Raw genomic sequence first — 26098 nt, 5'->3', positions numbered from 1 at the left:
ACTGTATATTTGAAATTTGGAGAGGACAGTCTGATTTGTAAATCTAATATTTAGCTTGCATGTATAAAATAGTTCCCCCCCTGCTTGAATATATATTCATTTTTATGCAATGGAAAAATACTAAACATCTTACCCCTTTCCCCCCTCACTGGAGCTCAATCAGCAGGAGTCAAGCGGTTCTTGAAGATACTGAATAACCTTTAAGCAAAATGAGGCACAAGTACCAATTAGCTGAAACTTCCTCAGTCTCCAGCTGATGTTTACATTGTATGAAATTTTAACCCTCCTTCTTGAGGTGTGGAAGAAAAAAGTCCATGTTTTGTTTCTGTGTTCCTAGTTTGAGAAAATGCTGTGAGTTGTTGTCTGGTCTCTGCCAGTCTGGGTTTTTAGGTGAGCTGAATGTTTTTTACATGTGAAGTGTAAATTGTGTGCTTGCAACCTCTCTTGCATGATTTTTGTGAATGTCTGATCATTCTTAATGGAGAAGAGGCATTTGTAATGCAAATATGCCTTTTTAAAGAGATGTTTCACATCTCAGTTCAACAGCAGTTGATGCGAAGGATGTATAAAGACTTGTGTTTGAAACAGCTCATCCATATTGTGGTAGTGGAAAGTGCTGTTGCCTCAACTGATTTATGGTGACCCCATAGGGCTTATGGTGACCTACATTTTGGGGACCTTGAAGCTTGAACTCTTATCAACCAGGAACAATAGGTCAACATCCAACAAGGTCCAAAAGGCCTTGCTACCCTTGCAAGGACCTCGAGGCCCAAGTGGTGGAGAACAGGGTGGTGGAGTGGAACCCTTGAGAATGGGCCATACAGTGAGCCCCTTCCCACCAGCAACAAGGTCTGGGTAACTGCTGCTATCTTCTTCAATTTAGAGCACGTTTAATTTAACTAGAGCATATTTAATTTAGAGCATATTCTAAGGTCAATATTAAATACTTCAACCCATTGGCTTATGATTCTGTCACTAAAATTGCCTTATTTCAATAACAAACACTTAAAAAAAAACCTCCATCAATTTTGTTGAAAAATTCACTCATATAAAAAAAAGTTGCTTCGGGCCCCTCCAGGATTAGGGGCCCTGAAGCTTAAGCTTCATTAGTTTCATAGTAGATCCGCCTCTGCACACAGAGACATATACAATATTTAAAACAATTAAAGAAAACATTATATAAACACATGAAGCACTCATACAGGGAGGAGGTCTGATAAGAGAGTGAGGGAAAGCTGAAATGAACAGACAAAAAAGTCTTCACTGGCTGGCTAAAGACAGGAGTAGAGGGAGATAGACGAGTCTCCTTGGTGAGGGAGTTCCAGAGTTTGAGCGGCATGCCCAAGAAGGCCCCTTTCTCAGTTGCCACCCATCTAGCATCAGACGGCAGGGGCACCTCCAAAGTAGGGCCTCCAAAGATGGCTGCGGTGGTCGGATAGGTTCATATGCGAATAGGTGGTCTGTCAGGAATGCTGCCCCCAAGCTGCATAGGGTTTTAAAGGTGAATACCAGCAGCTTGAGTTAATAGTGTAAAAGAAGAAGGACGTTGTGACCTGCCTTTCCCCCTTCCCGTGAGCAAGTATGACTTTGCTGCTCAGTTTTCAGTGGTGTTTTCTATTGATGATTTGGCAGGGTGTGTACAAATTTAATAGAAATCATGCAAGGCTGCTAAAAATAATTGTTTCCAATTCTGTTTTCCTCTTTTAAATATTTTTGTTTTTACTTGTTAAGACTGACCTTTCTCTCCACTAGACCCACTTTTGGCCGTCTTGTGACTCTGTGGGCTTCTTGTGCAGACTGTACTCTAAACTGTAAATGGGCCCTAAAGGCTGACTTTTTCAAATAGTTTTTACCTGAGCGCAATTATGTCAGCTAGCTCTGTAGACCAGAGGAGGTTAACAGTTACCCACCCATCTTATCCCTGTGTGCGGCTTCAGCATGGTAGAATGTGCCCTCTTCTGCTCTTGATGGCTCAACATGAGTGCATTCATTCCCCCTTCCTCTTTGAGCACTTAATCTGGCGTGTGCTCAGTTCAAAGGAAGCATAACTAAAACCTGAACGTCTTTCCTGCATGGTCTTGAACTGTGGCCTGTGATCAGGTTTACAGCCTAGATGTAATCTCCTGACCTAGTTTGTCCTTTTCCCTATGTCCATTCTGTTGCTTTGTTCTGCTGTTACTTCATGTTGACCTTAAGCTTTTTAAAATTTGTTCTCAGTAGACTTTATCAACCATCAAAATGGATGCACACCTTAGTAGCAAATGTCAGATTTCTATAATAAATATACACTTAACAATGCTAAACTCCAGTTTATACTACTGGTTTAACTTCATAACATGTGATGTCTGTGATTTCCACCAGTTGGGGTTATGAAAGAAAGCAATAGTAGACAGAGGGCTGGTTGCCTAGCAACTGCCTAAATGGTTCCTCTAATTTCACCCTTGTGTGCTTATGCTTGTTGAGTTTCGTGGGCATAAACCAAGGTCTAAACTAGAGCAATGATGGCAACACCGAGCAAAGCTTACTTGAGTTGGCAGCTTGCAATCTTTGTTGGATCCTACGTACTCTATAGTGTTGCTTTACCTTCCGGTCTTTTTATAAAGAGAGGCATTTCATAAATAAAGGTTTTAAGAACACTGCAATGCCTTATCTCTCTGTCAGTTGCGTTTTACATGTCTTTCTGGTTGCCCTAACTGTTGTGTCCCAACCGATGCCTGATGTAACTGTTCTTATTCACTGTTCCGGTAAATCTAGAACAGTTCATCATCATACAGGGGATACACTTTGCTAATGATTAGCATAATGTCACCCTGTTCTTAGATTGTTAATTGCTGTAGCATATGCTGGTTGAGTATATTTCATCAGTTTGAAACGTCTTTCCTGAGTTGTAATAAAGGCTTGGGGAAAGCATGTTTATTTCCAACATATTTATATATTTATTTAGAATATTTCTGTGCTGCCTCTTCAGAGTCCTCCTTGAGGTGGCATATCCTGACTTTCATTACATTCTAGTCATCCAGATACATTGAATCTGATCTTTTCCCAAAGACCTTTCCACCTTGAAAAGTTTTTCATAATCAAATGGCCTTGGTGAGTGTTTGGCCGTGTGAATTAAGCTTACAGCTGCTGCCTTTGGGGGATCTGCACATTTTTGGGTGGCTTTGGTAGCTTGTGATGAGGTTTGGAGGCAGGTGGGATAGTAATGAGTTTTGTGTGAGTTTCAGCAGTGAGTCTTGAACCTACTTGGAGACTGGGGGATAAGCTACAGCAGTGAGTCAGCAGTGAACCTACTTGGAGACTGGGGGATAAGCCCTCCCCAACTCCTGAGGTCCAGACTGGATAGAAGAGTGGGGACTCATCTCTGCATTTTTGCTGAGCTTCAGGGACACTCACTACTGGCAGCATGCCTCTTCTTCACTTTCCTGCTTGCCACATCAAATGCCTATTGGACGAGAATCTTGGTGGGCTCCCCCCTCAGCCTGACTGTTCTACCTCTCCCCAGCAGCTGAGCAATAACTCATAAACTGAGCCATGGGTGAGTTATTAAATGGGGGGAAGCCCTGTTAAAGTGTTAAAGGGAAGGTGTGCTGGAGCTTATGACCATTGTTTTGAAAGCTATGCTAAACTCCGCCCCTTTCGTGGATTGGCTGTGGGCAAACATTTCACACAGAGGCTCTGCTTGCAGCCACTGCACCATTTCCTCTAAGTCAGAGCAAAGGAAGTTTTGTTTTTGCTGTGGTTTGAAGTGGAGAGCCCTTCGAGCCTCAAGAGCCGTGCTCGGAAAGAGCATGATGTCATGTGGAAGCTCCTCAGAACAGTGAGGGTATGCTTTGTTCCAGGTGGGGGGAAATCCCTGTGTTGGAACCACCCTGGTCAGTGTCTTTGTGTAAATTAATTTCTAGTTCAAGTGTAAGCCATTTGAAATCTATAATACTTCTGCATGAGTAAATTTGCACAGGATATGGCTGCAAGTCTTCAATAAACTCGTTACATTTGCATATAATTGCCGTCAATACTTTTCTAAACCAATAGGGTTTTTTTTTCATCCTAACGCACTGATGGGCAATTTGTGTACAGAAGCCACATTCTGTGTTTACGGCTTCAGCTGTATGAAGAACCTGTGCATAAATAAGTGCTGGGTTTTGTGATGTAGCTCCAGTTGTGCTGCTGTGACTTCACGCAAGACCCCTCTTAGAAAGCCAGTGTCCCCCCAAGTCAGCTCTTTAGTAGAAGGGATGGATAGACCAGATTCATTTTATGATTGAGCTCAGCAAGTCCAAGGCACCTCGTTGCCATGGCTGGCATTGTGACACCTAATCTTTTCATCAGTGGTTTTATCATAATGTGTCTTGCTGATCCTCAGTAGAACTACAATGTTTCCGAATATCCCACACCAGAAGATGAATTAATTTTTTAAACGGCTGCTTTGTATACTGGCTTCTATATTCAATTAAATGGATCTTTTCAGAGCAATAATGAAATTATAAGAAAACAGGAAGAGGCCAGGTTAGGGTTAGACTGTAGCTTTTTGTCGTAGTGATCAAAATCAGGGTTTATTTCTATAGTTTATGAGAAATAGTGAAGACTTCAGGATTAGGTTTTGTGCTAGCAATGTTAGTAGATATGATCATTAAAACATCTAAAATCTGAGAAATAGCTCTAGCTCCTAAAGGTTTGGGCTAGCTTACAGAAACATTTTTAAAAAGTTATTGCCTTTTTTTCCTCTGAAGGCCTATTTTCAGTTTTTCTGACAGAAAATTTTGGAAATGTCGGGGGGGGAATCCTATGAAATATTTTATCTTTTAGAATGAGTGAAATGTTTTTTAAGATAACTCTCCCCTCTCCACTCTGTGGACTTTTTCAACTTTTCCACTGGGAAATTTGGGGGACACACTGAAAAAACTCATTTAATTTTTTTCCCCTTTTGGAATGAGTGAACACATTTTTACTCAAAATATGTAGTGTGCAATGCTCCCTCTAAGCTGTGGAGTCTTGTGAGCAAAAATTCTACTTTGTGAGCTACTGGCATTAAAGTTGTAAGTGAGCGATTTGGCTACTGCATAAATTAGTTTGCTCTGGAATCATCCTTCCTGAGCTAAGATGAAAATGTGTGAGCCAGAGGCTAAAAAACTGTGAGCTAGCTCACACTAACTCAGTTAAGAGGGAACACTGGTAGTGTGGTAATTTTTATGTATAACTGTAGCATTAGATAATAATTTCAATAAATATTGTAGACACATGCAACATTTTCAAGAGTATGTTTTTTAAATGTAAACAAGATTGTCGACAGTTAATTCCAAAGAATACTGTAGACATATGTAACGTTTTCAAGAATGTTTGTGTAAATGTAAATAATGTTGTCAACAATTAATATGCTTGAATGTAGTTAACATACTATTAAGGAGTTCAGTGTTTTCAGTGTTACAAAATTTAACTTGATATCCAAATATGTTGGATGTCTTACCGGTTGTGAGAGTTTTCTATGCAAATAATGCACACTCTTTTGTTTACTACAGAATTCTACCTTTAACTTTATTTTCTGCCTCTGACAAAATTTAACGATGCATTTGCTATGATAGCATAGAGTGTAGCAGTTTGAAACTCTCTCAAGTATTGGGTACATGTGCCATTTTTTAAATTAAAAACTTAGATGTTCATAGTTTTAAATTTAATAAATATGCCAAATAGTACAATTTTAGGTTTATGTATTATAGGAAATAAGTATCTCCCTTATATATAAAAGCCGAATGGTGGTGGCACTTCTCTAGAACATTCCACACGCGCCGGAATTGGTTGACGCCCTGGTGTGTCACTCAGAATCTGTCCCTATCCATTGGCTGCATTGCTTGAGTCTCGCCTCCAACATTCTAAACAGTTTGCTGTTCTGAGGTAAAATGTGTCCAATCTCCAGGTGAGGGCTGGAGATCACTCAGAATTACAACTGCTTTCCAGATGGCAGAGATCAGTTCCCCTGGAGAAAATGGTGGGCTCTGTATCCTTATATGCTGCTGAGGTGGCCCCCCTATGACAGCCAATGTGACGTAGCAGTCAGGGCTTCAGAGCACGGGAGAGGCTGCAGGTGTGTGGGGGGTGGAAAGCTGAAGAGTGAGGGGGAAATAAAGGTAGGTTGAGGGAAGGAGATAGGGTTGCCAACTCCAGGTGGAAAATTCCTGGAGATGTGAGGGATGGAGCCTGGAGAGGGTGAGGTTTCAGGAGGCGTGGGACCTTAGACAGGTACAAAGCCATAGACTCCACCCTCCAAACCAACCATTCCCTTCTGGGGAACCATCGTTGCCAATCTCCAGGTGAGGGCTGGAGATCACTCAAAATTACAACTGTACTTTAGGTAGCAGAGATCAGTTCCTCTGGAGAAAACGGTGGACTCAGTGTCATTATACCGTGCTGAGGTCGCCACAGCAAATTGACACTGAGTGTCCATGGCCGGGGCACCTGCCCAGAGCCTCTTTCTAGAGATCGTTGTATTTATTTCCACAACGGGCCTTTTTTTTAGTTGTATATATTTCAACTTTCCCCCAAATGGATGAGAACCTTCTAACTTCTAGAAGGCCGAATGTACTCTAAGCATGAAGTGAACTAAATTTGCTTAGGACATAGAATGGTTTGCTGCGCTTTTTGTACTGATTCAATGCTTATACAAAATGTTTTTTAAAAGCCTCTGCTGCTTTTTGTTCCAAAGAAATGGAGTTCAGAGCAGCCTACCGATTCATCAAAACATAACGAAAAAACCCACATTTGTTGATAACTGAATCTCTTAATGGTTTTTTAAAAAATGGATTTTGCTTCTGTCAAATGATAGGGAAAGTTGCAGTAATAAAACAGCAACAGCAACAACAAAATAGTGATTGTAAATGGGTATGAAATGCTATGGTGTACCATAGTCTTGAATCACTTTTAATCTGTCGTTTTAGTCCCACTTGGACATGGGCATTTATTACTCATTGGTAGCTTGCTGCAGCATCTGTTGTATTGACCTCCATTAAGATGTCAGCTCATCGTTTGTCATCTACGAAGAATATATGTAAGACCTGGGCTTTGCTGCCGCTTAGGTAATCCAGGCTGGAGAAGAAAGTGTGACTTTTCTGCAAAGGTCATCTTGAATCTCCTGTATCTCAGTACTGGGCTGTTCTTCCTGGTTCCTTCTTCCTGGAAGACTCTCTATTCTTACCTTTTTGCCTCGAACAGTGCAGTAAAAAATTTTTGTATTGCATGCACAAGGCATATAAACTTGTTGACTAGGTATTTCCAGCAGTAGCCAGCATTCAGTTTTGTGCATCTGCTGGGCTGTTGTCTTCATCATTTATTCAGTTAAAATATTTTTACTTTTACTTTTCCTCTCATCGTGTGGTAGCTTACAGAAGTGAAAGTGATAAATACACAAAAGACATGTGAAAAATACACAAAAGACCTTACCCCAAGCTTTCTCTGGGAGATATTCCCTTGCCCCCTATAAATGTATTTATTTACTTATAATATTTATATCCCACCTTTTAAATAAAAGATAGCACTAAAGATGGTTAAAGTTAAGAACAAAATGAAAATAATTTATAATACAAAAGGTAAAACCAGTGACTAGCAACAGTTAAATCTAGAGACAAAACTAGCTGTCAGTCTGTAGTAAAACCATTAGAAACCAGTGGTCAGTAGTAGAAAGAAAATAGAAATTTAAAGCAACATCTGATTGGGACATAAATAATTGATAAGCCTCCTGTTCTCCCCCCCCCTCAGAATATTTTTAACAAGTCTCCAGAAACAAGGGGGAATGACAGATCTCCTGGGGCAAGAATTCCAGAGTTGGTGGGGGGGGGCACAGCTGTGAGTTCTGTCTGGCATACCTCAGCTCTGATAGTAAAGGAATACAGACCCAGAGAGGAGGTGGGGCTCTGGCTCAGTAGCAGAGCGTCTCCTTGCATTCACAAGATCCCGGTTTCAATCCCAGGCATCTCCAGTTAAAGGATCAGGTAATAGGTGATGTGAAAGACCTCTACCTGGAGAGCTGCTACCAGTTTGAATAGACAATACTGACCTTGATGGACCAAGGGTCTGATTCAGTATAAGTCAGCATCAAGTGCTCACGAATGGCTCATCTTGCGTCATGGGTAGGTTCATGGGGTGGAGGCTGGCTTCAGTGTCACCCCTGTGTAAGTCCTTAATGGTCAATGCCGGCACTTTGAATTGGACATGGAAGCAGATTGGCAACCAGTGGAGTTAGCATCGTACTACTGCTATGTAATCTCCTTAATGGGCCCCTCATGAGTATGTTTTTGTAGTAATTGAGGTTTCTGGACATTCCTCAAAGGTCATTCCACCCTGAGCCCAATACAATAATCTATCTTGGATGTTGGCCAGGCATGCCAAATTGTGACCATATCAGCCTTTTCTGGAAATGTCTGCAGATGGTGAATTATCCTTACTTGGTATAGTGTATTCTAGGACATCTCTCTGAAATCATATGATTTGGCTGGATTTTGGTGGATGAAGAGGTAGATATCTAAATGCCTGCCTTGCAACAAGGTGTCAGTTTACTTTACCCTTCTCTAACCTTTCCTTGTGGAGTAGAGGTAGACAAATCGAGGTGGAAAAAGTTTAGATTTCTATTCTGGCAAGTTAATGACAGTCTCTCATTGCACAAAGTGGGTTTTCCCCTCCTTATTCCATTCCTCTACACCAGGGGTGGCCAAACTTGCTTAACATAAGAGCCACATAGACTAAACGTCAGATGTTTGAGAGCCGCACGACATGAACAACCATTACACGTTGTTACTGGGAAATATGCATATTTGCTTTTTATTAACATTAAATGAGACTGCCAAAAATAATAACAAAAGGGGTAAAAGCAGATATTGATAGTGATATTATTTGTCCAGTGATAATTTGCTTTCTAATGATATTTAGCTTCCTCAGCCGCCCTGCCAGGAGCCGCACAATATGTGTGAAAGAGCCGCGTGTGGCTCCTGAGCCACAGTTTGGCTACCTCTGCTCTACACAGTGTGATAGAGTTCACTGTTCCCATTGTAAGGTGAAGGTAAAGGTTCCCTTGCTCGAAAGCCAGTCGAATCCGACTCTAGGGTTGCGGTGCTCATCTCCGTTTCAAAGCCGAAGGGCCAGCGCTGTCCGAAGACGTTTCCGTGGTCATGTGGCCGGCATGACTAAACATTTAAGGAAGCGCACGGAACGCTGTTACCTTCCCACCGAAGTGGTACCTATTTATCTACTTGCAATTTCTTGCTTTCGAACTGCTAGGTTGGCAGGAGCTGGAATTAGAGATGGGAGCTCACTCCGTCATGCGGCACACTCAGGTCTCGAACTGCTGAACTACTGACTTTCCACAGCCTGCAGTTCAGTGTCTTAACCACTTGAACCACCGCAGCTCTGGTTCCCATTGTGCAGATTGGGAAATAAGTGTTGTTGGTGACTGGCTTCCATGAACCTCCCGCTGATCAAGAACTGGAGCCAGCGTTGGTGGGTAGCCAGCTTTACCTTGCTGTATGCTAAGGTCACCTCTTCTGCCTTTTTTGTGTGTACAATGGTCCGCTGAATTTCATGGCTTTGGAAAGGAACGATCATAATGGAGAATATTGGCTAAGAAGGTTGAGGATAATTTCCGTTTCTTAGCAGAGTCTACATAATATAATGTTGTGTGCTAGATGTCCTAGGTTCCACTGTGCAGTAAAATCTAATGTACTCACCTGGCTTCTGACAAGGGAGGATTTTGCTTCCAAATCCATTGCACCTATGGTTGTCTCTGAAGGTTGGTGGAATCAGAATATGAAGCAAATATATCCTTACATGCCTGTGGATTGTAGACTAAACAGAAACAGACCGTCCTTCAGAGAAGAGAGGAGAGATGTATGCTGGCATGCACACATATGTTCAGTGAAATAGGCATTTTTACAACCACTGGGCCTTGGGAATATTAGAATGCATATTTTGCTTATCACTGGATTAGCACCGGTTAAGCTGAGAAACGCAGTTTGTGCTATTGCTTTGCTTGTTATCTGTATTAACTGCTTTATGGTCAAATGAACCAGCTATCTCATGAACACTGTTTGTTTTGTGGGCATGTGGAATTTTATGGAATACGGCGGAATCTACCTTTAAAGAGCTTATTAGTAATTTATAGCTATTGAACAAATAGGTTTTCTTGAACTTAAGAGTATTCGCGTCTTTTTTCATTAGTCCGATAAGATCTGCCGTGACACTTTGAAGGGAGACTTCACATTTTTAACTTCAGTTTTGGCTTCTTACCACTTGATGGCAGTGAAGGAGCTAATGTTGCCAGGAAAGGTTCAGGGCAAGATGCTGTTATGAATAACAAAATGGGAGGTACAAAGGAAGTTTCTGACACTTCAGTATTATCCCCATTTCTAGGCGATTTTGCAAGTGACAGGAGGAGGATGACAAGCCTCTAGGTGGAGCTTCAGCTCTTCCTAAGGGGGAGAGAGAGAAATGTTACCTAGTCTGGGTAAAACTTCTGTCAAGCCTCATGGATATAGGAGGCACCCAGTCTGATCAGTACAGCATTTTAAGATTGCTCTGAAATCAAATCTCTTGAGTATACGAGTTTATTGTTATGATTCAGATAAAAATGGCAAAATCTGTTAATGAAAGCAATGTAATACCGTTTATTAGGACCAGTGAAAATGACACAAACACTACATGATTTTTATTTCTGAATCTTGCTTTGCATCAGTATGGCTGTTGGCATCCTCCAAAATTGCTTAGTCTTAAAGAAAATTGGAAGCCCCCTTCCCACTCTACGATTGCAAAAATAATAATAATTCCCAAATGCAATACCCGAACGGTAGTGGTTATATAAAGGTTGTGGCTGAAAGCAACAGGTTTCTATGGAAGAATGTAACTAGCTGATTTGTCTTGATTAAGAACAAAGTTTTAAGGAAGTGTCTCTAGGGCATTGTGTCGCATTGTTTGATAGGCATGGCTATAGAGTTTGGCATAGAATGGGTTAATGTGGCCCATGGATGGGAGGCACTAGCTTGGTGATCTAGGACAAAAGGTTCAAACACTGAGATATCTGGAAAGGCTTATGAGGTTAGTGAAGGGGTCTTAGTTTGTCTCAAATTAAATCTCCTACATCTTCACTTAAAAGGATCAAATAGTAGGTGATGTGAAACCTGAGACCCTGGAGTAGACAGGATGGACCATGGTAGACCAATTGGTCTGGTTTAATCTAAGGCACAGTCATGTGTTTAAAGAAAGAGAAAATAAAAGGTTATCTCAGGTCTGCTGTAGTGTTAACTGTCGAGGAAGGAAAACAATTGAAAAGCTTGCATTGTTCTTTCTTCTTTCTCTGAAGGCCAAAAGTGTAACTTGATACCAGATCCAAAATCTTCCTGGCATTCCTACAAAGGATGTAGGGCAGGGGCCATAAAATCAGGACCTGAAATGTCTCCCCTCCCCCCTCTTTTATAAACATCCAGCTTGATAAAGAATTTTGGAGTATTCAAAAAGCTTGCACAATATTTTGTGCAGCTCAAAATGTCCCCAATTGCTGTTCCTGGGAAATGGAGGTCCCCCAGGAATAGCTTAATGGGAATTCAGAGGTCTGCAATGGAAAGAAGATTGGTGAAGACCACCCCCATGAAGGTAGGTTTGGTGTAGTGCTTAAGAGTGGCAGACTCTAATCTGGAGAACTGGGTTTGATTCCCCACTTCTCCACATAAAGCCAGCTGGGTCACCTTGGGTCAATCACAGCTCTCTCAGAGCTCTCTCAGCCCCACCTACCACATAGGGTGTCGGTTGTGGGTAGAGAAAGAGAAGGTGTAAGCTACTCCAAGATTCCTTCGGTTAGTGAAGGGCGGGCTATAAAACCAACTCTTCTTCTTCAATCCATTACACGGGTTTCGGTTTTGGAGGTTTGCTTTAGACCAGTATTGCAACCTCCACCCCTCTAACCATATACTTATGATTCCAGATGGCTGCATACTTTCAATTCCTCGGCATGTATGGCTATTTTTAGTTCGAGACACATCCATGACTTCACTTTTCTTACAATCATGACCCACCTTCAAAAGCCGGCTTCAGCAGGCAAGTCTTACAGTGCTCCTGAAAGATACTCAGGTTTGGACTTCAGAGAATTTCTAGGGCTAGGATGTTTAGTAGATTGGAGGTATATTGGAACATCATGGGATGAAATCACAGCACTTTGCCATAGATTATCCTTGACTTTATGCCAAGGGAGACTGTTTCCCAAACCTCTGCATTCCCACCTTGCTGTGTCTCATGTGATAGGGGATCTTCTGGAGCCAATATAATCCACACTCCTCTGAGACCCATTTTCCTTTGCCACCTGGTTATACCTCCCATGATTGGCTCCCGCATCACCTTGAAAATTTAAATGTTCTGCACAGGTAATATATGCTTTATGCAAATAGTCTTAGACAGTGGTCATTTCATAGAAAAAGAGCTAGGGGAACTCATTAGCATAACTCATTAGCATATGCCACACCCCCTGACATCACCGGAAGTGTGTCATAAGGCCACACCTCCTGACATCACCGGAAATGTGTCATAAGACCACACACCCCGCCCCCAACGGTCCCGGCCGCCGGTGCCGGCCTTGCAGCTCCACTGCCGAGCCCCATGAGGGGCCCAGCGGTGGACCTGCAAGGCCGGCGGGAGTGCAAGGAACCCCCGTACCTCACCCGGGGGAACTGCGATCCCCCGCATTCCCCCCCGAAATGACCTCTGGTCTTAGATACATCACAGTGCTTTCATCTGTGTTGCTGGCATGATCCACGGATGTGATTTAAGTGTCTTGTGAGATGCGATGCAGAATTTTTACATCTTAGCAGAGTTGAAGTTCACAGTGAGCCCTGGTGGGCTCTGCCTATCTGGTTATCTTGGAGAGTCTCAGCTAGCCTTTGACTTGTATTAGGTGAACAGAACAGAAAACAATAGAAGTATTTAGAAAATTGAATTTCAGTGTGTGTTTGATCAAAGTGTGTTTGTAGCTCATTGATTCTAGTCTGGATAATGCTGGATTGATAGCAGGGGCCTCTTAATATGTCAGACCTAGTTTATTGCTGAGTTAGAATTCTGCCTTTGCGTGTTATCTGTGTGATTGGCATGACAGTTGCACTGCCGTGATCATGTGTAAATCTTTCCTAACTCTCCCCTGGGAAAGACACCTTCTTCTGGATTCATGCTGCAGGGTTTTTCCTGGGGAGAGTTATATGGCTAATTTGTTCAGACTTGATTCTTCCACTTGCATGTGCTCCTCTATTTTAAAAAAAGTAAAGTAAAGCAAAAGGCATTCTGTGAGCAGCAGATGTTATGCCGGAACTGACCCTAGGATTTGAGCAAGTTTAGGAGTGTAGATATTGGCAAAAGGCAAACCCTTTCTATTCAGTTTGAACTTTTAACTTTGTACATGGAAGGCCATGTCAGAGTGTGAATTCTGTACACTTGCATGAGAACTGTTCAGTCATGAAGTTGTGTGCTGCCTCTCTGCTTTCCATGCTTTTCTGTATTAGTCATTTAAAAAAAAAATGTCAAGGCCCTTTCTGGAAATGTTGCATTCTTGTAGAAGATGAGCATATAACGAATTTTAATTTATAGTGGTCTGTTCCCTGGAGGCCCGCAGGCTCTTTCAGCAAATGTGTAACACTGTGGGAAGAGATCACAATACTACTTGTTCAGTAGTTTCTGGATAAATTATTGCTCTAAATCAGAACTGTACAGACTGCGGAGATTTATATTTACAGCCTTGAAGTACTCTGAGTTGAAGGTAAAGGAAGATGTATTGAGAATACATTTGAAGACATATTAAAATTAACTGAAATTAACTGCTAGAAATTACTTATGTCAAACCGAAAATGTTTTATAATAGTCTTTTTTCCTATACATACAGCCAAAGCTGGGTACCAATTGAAAACAAAGGTTAAAATTGTATTGAAAAACAAGTGGGGCTTCAAAAGATCAAATAGCAATGACTAGTGTCTGATTTTTAACCCTGTTGCCAATAATTCACTGGGGAAAGCAGTCCTAGGAAAGTGTGTATTTATCTTCTTGTCTTTAGGAAATGGTGCTTAGACCTGGCAAGGAAGAAGTGACTTTACCCACAGAAGTTGGTCTTGCAAATGACCTGCTGTGTGCTTATGACCTTGCAAATGACCTGCCCTTTTAGGAAGCACATTGGGTGGAATGAACATACCCACGCAGTAGCATCAAACCATGGGGACAGAGTTTACATGCTAGTGGAACAGCACTGGAGTCAGTCAGGTGGCTAATGCAATAGGTAAAGTGACCCTTGACAAAGGGTTTTGTTTGTTTGTTTTTGAAATCATGCAGTGTTTGAAACTTCATAATTCTGTGTGTTCAAGAGAAAGTTGACAGCATGATTTCTAGGCATTGTTGTGAATTTCTGTACCATGTTGTGATATTTGATTAAGGGGAATAAAATTGGAATAATTTTAGGGGTGCTCTGTTCAAGGTAGTCTAGAGATGTGAAGGCCCAGAAAAAAAAAACAGAAAAATTCAGGAAAAAACCGTTTCCCCCCATTTTTTTCCTGAAGCCTTTTTTGTTTTTTTCTGAAAAATTGGAAAAATTGAAAAAAGAAAAAAAAAATTGATTATGGAACGTTTTATTTTAACACGATGAATAAAATATTTTAAGACAAGGTGTTCAAATATTTTCCAAATCATTTCTTATATATGGTATCAGATTGATCTAATTTCTGTGCACTGACAAGCAAGTCCTAGGTTACAAACTGAACTCTCCAATGCAAGAACAAAATGCATTTCTTCCTTTAGGAGGTGCTATTGTCACGAGAAAAGAAAAAGGTTTCAGTTTTGTTTTTTCATGTGGGCGGGTATTCTGTTTGTAATAACTGTTTGGACACACTATATTTTTAATATGCTCGTTGTGATAATTTCATGCCAAGTAAAAATGTCCATAGTCATATTTTATGTTCCTAAAGTAACAGAATGACTTTCAATCTAGAAAAGACAAAAGAAGTGCTAATGTAGCATTTTTTTCAATTTTTCCGAAAATTTCCGTTTCCCCCCCGAAAAAAACTGGGAAAAACCCGGGTTTTTCCGGAAATTTTACATCTCTAAGGTAGTCTCCTTTGACTCTGAACTGAGGTTGCCCTTGACTACCAAGACAGTGCTCTGGTTTGTATATCCACTGAGAACTGGCTGTGAAAATGAGAGCTGGAGGAGTGTTGTGCATGGATGTCCTGTTCACATACCAGCTTGTCTCCCACACCCATTTTTAGCACTATAAATGGCAGGCAAGAAGCCTATAGGAGCCAGCATTGTGTAGTAGTCTGGAGAACCAGGTTTGATTCCCCACTCCTCCACATGAAGCCTGCTTGGATATCTTGGGCCAGGGACAGTTCTCTCAGAACTCTCTCAACCGCACCTACCTCACAAAGTTCCTGTTGTGGGGAGAGCAAGGGAAGGCAATTGTAAGCCGCTTTGAGTCACCTTAGGGTTGAGAGAAGTGGGGTATAAAAACCAACTCTTCTTTTTCTTCTTTATAATTGCCCAGAGGCAACAGGTCTTGCTGCCTGGTGAGTTCAGGGGCTTGCTGTATTCCACCAACATTCTTTCCATGTTCTCCGCTGCTGAACGTATGGACTTGGTAGTCTAGCATGAAAGCTGTGGGGCTTCTGTGCTTGCATTCTTAGTTGGGTGCCCCTGGATGTTGGCAGAGAAGCATGTTTTAAGTTTAAAATGGGAGGAAAGAAGAAAGTATATCTGTGACCTTGACTTCTGGAAGCCTTCTGACTTTGTTATTTATTCTTGGATGGAGAAGCCTCCCTTCTTTCAAAATGGAACTAGCCTTGTGGCTGTGGAACTACACTTGCCATGTGTCCTGACCACACCATTCACTATGCCTGGGCCAGCTACAGGAGCACTATTGGCCACCTTTTCCACCTGCCAAAGATTGCCCCAATGGCTGCTGCTGTACATGCCTGTGTGTCTGTGTCTAGAGATGTAAAATTTCCAGAAATTTTGAAGCTTGGAAAAAAACCCTGGGTTTTTAACAACAACAACAACAAATTTTCAGAAAAATTGGAAAAAATGCTACATTAGCACTTCTTTTTTCTTTTCCAGATTGAAAGTCATTCTGTTACTTTAGGAACATAAAATATGACTATGGACATTTTTACTTGGCATGAAATTATCACAACTAGCATATTAAAAATGTAGTGTATCCAAACAATTATTACAAACAGAATACATGCAAAAACGAAACTGAAACCTTTTTCTTTTCTTGTGATAATCCTCCTAAAGGAAGAAATGTATCTTGTTCTTGCATTGGAGAGTTCCGTTTGTAACCTATGACTTGCTTGTCCTCAGTGCACAGAAATTAGATCAATCTGATACCATACATATTTTTTAGAAATGATTTGGAAAATATTTGAACACCTTGTCTTAAAATATTTTATTCATCATGTTAAAATAAAATGTTCCATAATCATTTTTTTTTCTTTTTTCAATTTTTCGGAAAAAAACAAAAAAGGCTTCAGGAAGGAAAAAAACCGGTTTCCCCCCGAATTTTTCCGGGTTTTTTCTGGGTCTTCACACATCTATCTATGCCCATGCTTGCTCAGGGGTCACATGCATTTGTTGTTTGGTGGATGGAGGAGGAGGAGGTATAAGTGCCACAGCGAGCATGGTGTGCTGATGGTTGCCGTGGTTGCTTCTGGTTATTTCTCCTTTTCTCTTCCTGCTTTTAAAGAATCACTCAATGGAGAAATTACTTTGTGATCATGTCAAGCTAAGATATAACAGCATAAAACCCTGCATTGTGGCTTTAAAATGGACTGTCCATGTTCAGCTTTTGATTGCTTTTTGCCCTGTAGAACTTCATTTCGATGAGAGGCTACAACAGGCTAATTCATCGCATAGCTTTATGTGTGGGTCCACATTTCTCTGTAGAATCTGAAGCCTGGGTGTGTTTGAACTGCTCTGTTCTGGTATCCAAGTGAAGATGTCTGAATGTGGGCAGAATTGGACCAGGGCTGTAGGCAGCGGTGGGGTGTTGGGGGTGGTGCCCGGTTTCACATTTGCAATGCCGCCAACCCAATCTTCCACAATTTTCCTTTTCTTGTTTAAATTTAAATATCTTGCTGCACTGCTTTGGGCCGCCACTGCGCTGGCCTGAAGCGTGATTTCCTTCCTTCTTGGGTTCAGCGCTACAGCGCAGCGTCACCTCCCCTCCCCGAAGAAGTACCTGGTCTTGTGGGTCTTGCTGCCTGCTGCCCTGCCTGCCTCAGACGGCATACAGAGATGGAGGATGACCGAAGGAGGCAGGTAGGCAGGGCGCAATGGCCCATTCCAGCCCAGCACCTCACTGTGCCTGCATCAGGGCGGCAGGGGAAGAGCTCACTGCTGGCGTCATTCTGCCCTGCCTTCATCCACCGGTAATTTAATTACATTACATTTAATTTAAATTTGTTTAATTTTAATCTAATTAGCATGCCCAGCACCTCCCCATGAAAACATTTCTTGCTATGGGCCTGAATTGGATGCTCACCTTGGCAATTGTGCCCCACTGTTGCTGAGATAATACAAATGCAGGGTTTTAGGCATTTGCAGGGGAGGAATGGCAGGTGAAAGGGTTCCACAACTGCTGATTCTCCCTTGCAGATGTCAGATTCAGCTAGGGTTACCTAGTACCTATCGCGAATCGGCGGGGGGCACATAGTTCTTTGTGGGGACATTTCCCCCGGGGAAACACACACGCTGCACTATACTGTCGCCCAGACGTGACGTAGGCACGTAGCCGGGTGACACTCTAGCAATGAGGCTGAAAAACACACACGCTGCACTATACTGTCGCCCAGACGTGACGTAGGCACGTAGCTTTCAGCCCCATTGCCAGAGCGTCGCCCGGCTACGTGCCCAGCGTGCTGACGTCATGTCTGGGTGACAGCATGGTGCAATGCGGGTGTGTTACAGTCAGGAATGTTCCGGCGGGAAGGCATGTGTCCCCCCGCCGATTTGCGGTAGGTACTTGGTAACCCTAGATTCAGCTGTTTTCCCTTTTAGCCTCCCTTGCTTTTTTAGAGCCTGGTTGGGGTGCATTTGCAGGGTAGAACTGGGTGGTTGAAAAAGACAGGTTAAACACCCTCCCCTCCACCTAACCTATCATTGGCTCTCCCCTGTTTTCCTTATAATGTCTGATTCCACTGACCTTTTTCTTTCTTTTCTGGCCATTGAGTTGCAACTGACTTTTGGCGACCCTGTAGGGTTTTCAAAGCAAGAGACATCCAGAGATGGTTTCCCATTGCCTGCCTCTGTGTAGCAACCCTAGACTTCCTTGGTTGTCTCCTGTCCAAGTACTAACCAGGGCTGCTTAGCTTAGCTGCTGCCTAATTAAGTTACAGCTTGGGAGTCATCTTAGGTGACAACTGGTACACTCTAATGCAGAGTTACTGCAGTCCAGGTCTGTTGAATTGGGCTGGAATAACTTTATGTGGGACTAAACTGGGGAGAAAAGGATTCCCCCCCCTCTTATTTACGGTGTGATTATATTTGTATGCCAATGAATGCTCTGGACAAAAGAACTCTGCTGCAAAAGAACCACTAGAGTCTTCTTTGACAAAAGCCTGCTTCTTGCCATGTCATCACTAGAACTAGTATATGAAATCGGTCCTCAGTGATTAAAATGGGTCAATACCATGAAATGCTGGAGTGATCAATGCCTACAATTAATATTAACCTATTTTGCAACAACATGTTACTCTGTGTAGCAGCGTGCACTTTAATCAGCAGCCATATGATGAATGTTTGGCCACTTGGAAGGAATGCCACGCATGACGATGGGGAGGAGGGTGAATCTAAAGTATTTTGATTGCAAACCTGTGGGTAAACAGCCAAGCCACTTGTGAAAATGCCGTTGTCATCTGTGTCACGATGTAAAGCGGTCACTTCTGTAGCAGAGGAATGGGCTGTTTTTACGTTAAGCGAAGGTAGTGATGGTGAAACTGCAGCCCTCGTTCTCACTGAGCTGATAAATGTTTTGGGGCTGTACCATTTCAGACTGCAGCAGGGAACTCACATGATGGGATATTCTTTCATGCAAAAAAACCCCAAACCCCACCTTTCCCCATAGAAAACTAGCATGGCTATGAGACATCTAGGCTAGAACTCATCTCCCTCTGCAGTTTCTTCTAGGGAGGGTTTTGTGTGTTTTTTAAAATTTTCCTGTGGAGGAGCATTCAACTTGGGTGAGCCTCCGCCTGTTTCTAAAGTGGTAAAGTCAAGGCCTGTCACTTCAGTGAGAACCAGGCCTTAGCCATAACATCAGACCCCTATCAGACATGATTAAAATGCTGCCTGCCTTTATAGCAAGCAGGCACTGTCAGCCTTGCAGATGATGCCCTTGGGATTTGCTGAACTTCATTCTTCTTCCACTTAGAAGACGGGTTCGTTTCCAGGTCTGGAAGCTCTTGGATTTTGATGTGAAGAGTAAGACTACTTCTGTTGGGAGGTTTAGGCTGCCATCCTATGTGTGGAATTTTAAAAGAAAATCTCTTGGAAGGAGATGGTTTGGTTTTTCTTTTCTTGTTAAAGGCTGTGAATAAAAACATTACGTGAGTTCTAGAGCCCAAACCTGGAATGTGTGCAGACTGGAATGGCATTCAGTGGTTCTCGTTACCTTTTGGGTTTTTGCAGAAATCCCGAAACAGCTGCACCATCGTGGAAACGTCTCAAAGACTTGAGGTTACAATGTATGTCGAGACAGCAAAATATCCTAAGGTCCATTGTGCAGAAACTAATTAACTATTCCAGCACTGGCTCTGGCATTGAGAATGGGGGAGCCATGTAGTATAGTAGCACTGTTCAGCAAACATGCCACAGTACTAAACATGCATACATGAATTTTTCTTAGTTCGCTTGTATTCCTTCCTCCAGACTTCCCCCCCCTCTCACCCCTCCCCCTTTAGGGTTTAATCACAATTAAGTGACAGATGCTGAACACAATTTGTCCTAGTCTAATTGACTGCAAAGTCATGGTCAATATTGCACTGGCTAACTCGGCTCTGCTCAGCCTATGTCCAAACATAATGAAATTGTGTTAGTGAGGCATCTTGCTGAAGCAGTAGGAGGAGGTGCAGATTTCTAGTTCCCTAAATTACTTGATTTACATACATAGCATATTGGTGTGCTGTGTATAAAACCACTTTTCATTTTATATTTGCATTTGTGATTGGAACTCAAGAATGAACTAATTTTGTACTACCTTTCCCTTTTGTTGAGTCTTGAGAATGGAAGCAGTGTAAAAAGGTTCAGTGTCTAACTATAGGTGTTACTTCAGTGTCATAATTAATAGGTAAACAGGGTTGATTAAATTGTAAGAAGAAGCTTCCTATTATCTTCAAACATCTGCTGAATTCCACAGAATACTTTTTAGCAAAAATTCAAGTCTGTAAAAGCATGTACCTCTGAAAAAACATTTCAGTGAGAGGGTAGATCTTGGAGTTATGCTGCAGTTTAATGATGATGAAATTCTGATGCTTGTGTAGTGGTATCAAAAGAATGTATTTTCTAATTAATTAAAGCAGTAAAAAAGCCTTTTCAAGTATTCTGTATTTGCTACACAACCCCCCCTCCAATTTAAGATAGGGAAAATTATGAAACCCATATGCAGATAGTTGTACGCCAATTTCATGTCTCTGTTTTACAATATGGATATTATTAGTGGCTGTGGCTTCCCAGTGCATGTACACCATACGCCTGTGGACATTCCCACACATACATAGGCAAGCACACATGCATGCAACACCCCCCCCCCCCCCCCCTGTCCTGTTATTCCTTTCTGGACTGAAATGTTTTATACTGTTCTGTTTGTGCTATAAATCTGTAATGAAAACAGTGCTTTGTGCTGGAAAGCTTGACAGACTAATTACAGTGCTGCTTTAATTGTTTTATTTTGGCTTCGTAGTTTCAGGACCTCTTCCAGGTTTAAGCCTCTGCCATAGATTGTGAGGACATAGTTCTAGAGAGAATGATTCATTCTTTTTTATTTTTCTTTCTAGCTTCATCACTTCAGATACCAAATTTGCATGCTTAATTTTCATAGCAAGGCTTTCACTGTATGCCTAGCACTAGTAGATTGCCTAGGGTATATTTTGTTTAAGTTATAGACTATTATGGTGGTTATATATTGCTTTCTGGATACATTGTCTTTGACATGCTGGTCATTAAACTGTTGTTTTCACGATATATGTAATGATACTTTGTGTAATTTCCAGTGGGTAATAGATACAGCCTTTTCCTCCAGGGAAGAGGCAGGGATTAACTGTAACCTCTTTCATGCTGTGTCATTTTAGTAACAGAATTTGTGGTGTTTATGCAATTAATAGACAGGCCCAAGCTTGAAAAAACTAAAATGAAACCAAACCGATATGTCAGAAAGTGCTATTGTCTGCTCAGGTGTCAGCAGCAGTTTGTTTCTTGTGGAATGCAGGCCGGAATTGTTTTTTAAAAGCTCTGTTTCGTAAGCATTGCAGAAGCAAAAGGTGTTTGCAAGTTCTGCAAGGGATTAACGATGATACAGATTTAATATTAAGGATATGATATAAAGCAAGGCCTAAAACATAAAAGAAAAAAAAATCATAATAACCTGAGTAAAAGGGAACATTCTTGAAGATACACAGATGTATTAATTTTAATTTGTTCTTTTGATCTCTTAATGGCCATTGAAGATTTATTGACTAGTTTTAAAGAAGCAAGTGTTTGAAAGTTTCTGGCAAAGACTGTCTTCCTGTAATGAGCACATGGCATTGAGAGAATTTAAGAGGAGAGGCGAATTGGATTGACTGATTGTTCAGTCATGTGGGCCAGCCGGGCTGCATATCCCGGCTGTTAAGAATGATTGCTCAAATTACATCGCCTCAGGTCCCTGCAGTTGGTTGGCTGTCTTCTCACATCTTAACAAGGTTCTGGGAATCCATTTCTGACAAAGTTTGCTTTGTGTTTTTGCAGGATGCTTCATCAGCAGACATTAGGAAAGCATATCGTAAGCTTTCGCTAATATTACACCCAGACAAGAATAAAGACGAAAATGCAGAAACTCAGTTTAGACAAGTAAGTGACAGATATTTTAATGTCAGTCTTGGAGGACTGCATGGACCTGGTTGCTGTATGATCAGTAATCGAGAATTAGTTTAATTGTGATTGTGGAATGATATTTAAAAGTGTTTCGACTTGGAAATTCTGAAGCTTTTGTTTTAGAGCTGAGTTTAGGTGTTAGTCTCTTCCTTAAAAGGTAGATTATTACCCCTAGAAAAAATCAAGTAAAAGTCTCCAAGATTCTTGAGGAACTTGGTATTGTGGGCTGCTGTTCCTTTCTTTTTAAAGGCCAATGCCAGGAGCTGCATATGTTGTCGTCTAACAGAAAGCAGCAAATATTTATGAAGCAAACATTTAGTAAGAAAAATATCTTAATATTTAATGTATATAATATCAAGCTTTACAGTGTTGGTATTTTTCAAACCCAGGTGTGTGATAGTTCTTCAACAGAATTTCTTCATTTGGAATGTTTTTACAAGGAATATTCGTAGCTGCTAAGAAAATATTAAAGCATATTTTAAAAAGTAGAAACTTTTTTGTTGGCATCAGTGAATAATTATATCACCTTTGAACAGGTGAAAAATGTTTACAAAGATTGCAGAAACAGAGGTTTTGGAAGTTTTCATATTAGAATGGGTTGAAATATTCTTCTTTCTCACTTAGAGGACCTTGGTCAACTGTTTTTGTAATGTGGTAGCAAAAGTTTCTAATTGTTCAGATTATAGTTTTCTGTAAAAAAAATGAAAATAAACTTTCGTTCTAGCTGGTGGCCATCTATGAGGTTTTAAAAGATGAAGAGAGAAGGCATAGGTGAGTTTGTTTTGTGTGAATTTTAGAGCAAGCCTTTCTGTTCCTGCAGCTACTAACTTAAGCTCCAGTGCTCAGAATGTCTCTAAAAGCACAGAATATCTCCAAGAGCACAAATTTTCTTTGCTTTAATGAATGTCCTTGATCGCTTGCATGTGCAGAAATGGGCTCTCTGAGTCCAAACATATGTAGATAAGGGAGCAGGGGATAACTTTATCAGTCATAAAATAAACATGTGCTTTTAGGCTACTAACACCTGCTTAAACCAGCTGTTGCTTTATTCCTCATTGTTCATCTGATCCTCAGATCGTGGCATCAGTGTGACCCGTAGAAATGTTCACAGTGGTTAGTGAAGGGCAATAATTATTTTTTTGAGATGTTGGAGTAGAAAGCCAAATTTTTTGCTGTTCAGAATACCAGCTTTCTTTCTCTGATATATTTTAACCCAAACGTATTAATTCAGTTTATTTCTCTGTGGTTTTCCTGAAAGCATTTTTTTCTCTGAAATTTTTAGAGTTTGTTGTCTGATGACGCATTATTTTGTCCAGTTTGTTGTAAATACGTGGTATGATTGATGGATTTGAGTGAAGTATGCAGTATGCTAGATGTTCGTAATACCTGCAGAAATAAACGTGGAGGGGGGGGGGATTTTAGTACACAGTCCCTTGGGCTGCTTTTTAGGTGACCGTTGTGATTTATTAGGATGCTCACTTTAGCTGTTGGTGACCCAGATATTCTGGCTGAAGAAAAGGATGGCTTGCTGCCAGTAAAGGAGTTCTGTGTGAACTATCTGTAGGCTTTCAGTTCTCTGAGTAGGGATGCTGAAAGTTCTCCAGGAGGTTCTTGGCTTTGTTGAAACCTTGGCATGAGTCCAGGTCTCATAGCAGAGATTATCTACTTTCAGATAATCCTCTGTGTTGAAAGAGCCATGGAACAGTGTTCAGAGGAGTTTTGGAGATTCTGTGTATGGTTTTTACCCTGCCTCCCACTGCAGTCTTTCAGCTTGGAGTCATAGATCAAGGAAGTTTAGGAAGTTTAACAATAGGGGGTCAATGTCTGATGTCAAATGCTTGCAAAAGGTATGAGCTAGTTTAAATGCACCACCCCTACACGCCCACATGCACATACAATATCACTCATTATTTTGTATGATCTCTGTTTATTGCAGTATAATATTAAAAGCATTGTGCATTTGTATTGTCTCCTGTTTTTAAATTTCCTTTTGGATTCCCCCCCCTCACCCTACCTGCTGTGCCAGAGCTTGTCTCTATTGCAACTATCAAGCACTGTTGTGAAATAAAATTGAGATATTTCCCATAAGGTGCTGCTTGTGTTTTTTTTAATAACTGTGATCTTACAAACACATTTCATTAAATTGTTACAACTCTTGTCTCTGTGTATGGAATAAGTAGCAGTGAACAAAAATCAATTTTATGGGGTATTCAGCTAAATGTTCATGCACCAAAGGGTGCAGGAATATTAATTGCTAACATCTTTACCTTATAAACAAAAATCTCCAGGTTTTTGCTAGGAAATCTCTCCCACCTCCCCAACCTTTGTCTTCAGGATGTGGATCATAGACTTGGTTGGGAAAACTGGGCTGCCAGTGACACATACCACAACCCCCAATTTATTCATTTATTTGTTTGTTTGTTAGAGCTATACCCCGCCCTCCCCACCAAGGCAGGCTCTGGAACAACATGGTCCTTAACTCTATTTATCTGTGCACAAATTCTCACTGGTGCACCTTCCCTTCTTAGCAGGTTGAGAAAGTAAATATTCTCAGCATTTAACAGTGGGTTTTTTTTTACCTACTCAAAAATAGGAAATATTTAAAATGCTGCTCATCCCCCCTCATCTTTTCCCAATCAACATCAAGGCTGCAGTCAAAAGCAACATCAGAGCGTGTTTTGTGCGTGCATCAGTCTTGGGTTCTTCCCCACCCCCATGGTATAGTCTGTACACATCCACCACCACCCCCATCAGATACAGAAGTCAATGGTTTGCTGTGAGAGCAGGAAAACAAACAGTTGTTGAGGAGGCAGAAGCAATATTTTTGCCCAGCTTTTCTTTTAAGCTGTTCTCGTGTCAAACCTTCCTCCTGCTTTTTGAACTTGGGAGGAGGCTGAAGAGTAGAGTGGAAACAACAGGCCCTGCTGGATCCCTGCTTTGGCTGTTCATATTCTGTTCTCTCTTCTGCAGAGCAGGCAAATGAAGCAGCAGATAGAACAACATTTAAATTTATCTCAGAGTTCTCTAGCACATGTGAGTTGATCCTGGGAGTTCTTATTAATTCAGTTACATTAACTGCAAAATTACAAAGTAAATCTGCTGTAGTTCATTGCCTGTCTTTAATGTGGTGAAGGGAAGTGGGTTGAATTCCAAGAGATATTCTCTCCCCCCCCCAAATGTAATCTGAGCAGATTGTTTCGTAGGGGCTTTATGGCTTGATTTACCTAGACTAGATCTTTAGTTTTGGAAGTATCCTGCTTTTCTAATTGCCACTCTGAACTCACAGTTATCTTTCTAAATGCTTGTGGACAGATTACAAGAACCAGTAGTGGTAGAATCAAAATAATTGTTCTAACACCAAGCCACGTATGCTGTAGCACCTTTTCTGTAATGAAGAGGGTTTTTGTGTACCATATAGAAAATACATGAAGTATTCTTGAGTGCATTTGCATTATGTTTTGGGCAGCATAATGAGGGGAGGGGCAGTTTTCATTTCCTTTTAGACCCTCAGATTCAGAAACGTAATTCTCAGAATATGTAGACATAAATCCCATTTATTTCAGTGACCCTTCCGTTTCCTGTGCTTAGGAGCACAGCTTTAAGTTTCTGTCTGAATTGTTTAAATTAAGCCTCTTTAAAAATGTCAAATAAGCAGACATTTTAAATATTTGTATATTGCGGACTAGATAATTGCAATGTTGAAACAAGTTGCATACAGATGAGCATGGTAGAATATAGTAAATTCCTTTGCATTTCAACGATTGCATTGCAAAGTTCACCTCAAGCTACTGTTCTGTTGTAGCACGATAAATTAGTTTTATTCTGCAGTTTTTCTGTGGAATTTCTGCTTTGAAACTGATTCCTTCTCCCTTACTGTTGTCTGTTTTGTGTATATGTGTGTTTAACATCTTTTGCCCTTTGTTGTTGTTTTTTCCAAATGTAGTTCATTGCTTGGCATGTTCAGAGCATCTGCATGAAGTGGATT

At 41.2% G+C, this 26098-nt stretch overlaps 1 protein-coding gene across 1 annotated transcript in view; it reads left to right on the top strand.

The window, feature by feature from the left end:
• Positions 1 to 26098, top strand: part of DNAJC1 (DnaJ heat shock protein family (Hsp40) member C1) — a 116289-nt gene that overhangs the window by 7437 nt on the left and 82754 nt on the right. Inside the window, exons 2-3 of the mRNA XM_015410011.1 lie at positions 21988 to 22089; positions 22838 to 22884. Of these exons, the coding sequence (XP_015265497.1) occupies positions 21988 to 22089; positions 22838 to 22884 (149 nt within the window). The remainder of the gene's footprint in view (positions 1 to 21987; positions 22090 to 22837; positions 22885 to 26098) is intronic.

The sequence above is a fragment of the Gekko japonicus genome, unplaced genomic scaffold (assembly GCF_001447785.1).
Source record: "Gekko japonicus isolate JY-2015 unplaced genomic scaffold, Gekko_japonicus_V1.1 scaffold101, whole genome shotgun sequence".
Lineage (NCBI taxonomy): Eukaryota > Metazoa > Chordata > Lepidosauria > Squamata > Gekkonidae > Gekko > Gekko japonicus.
Note: the sequence above shows the minus strand (reverse complement) of the source record. Positions and strands in the feature narration are given on the sequence as shown.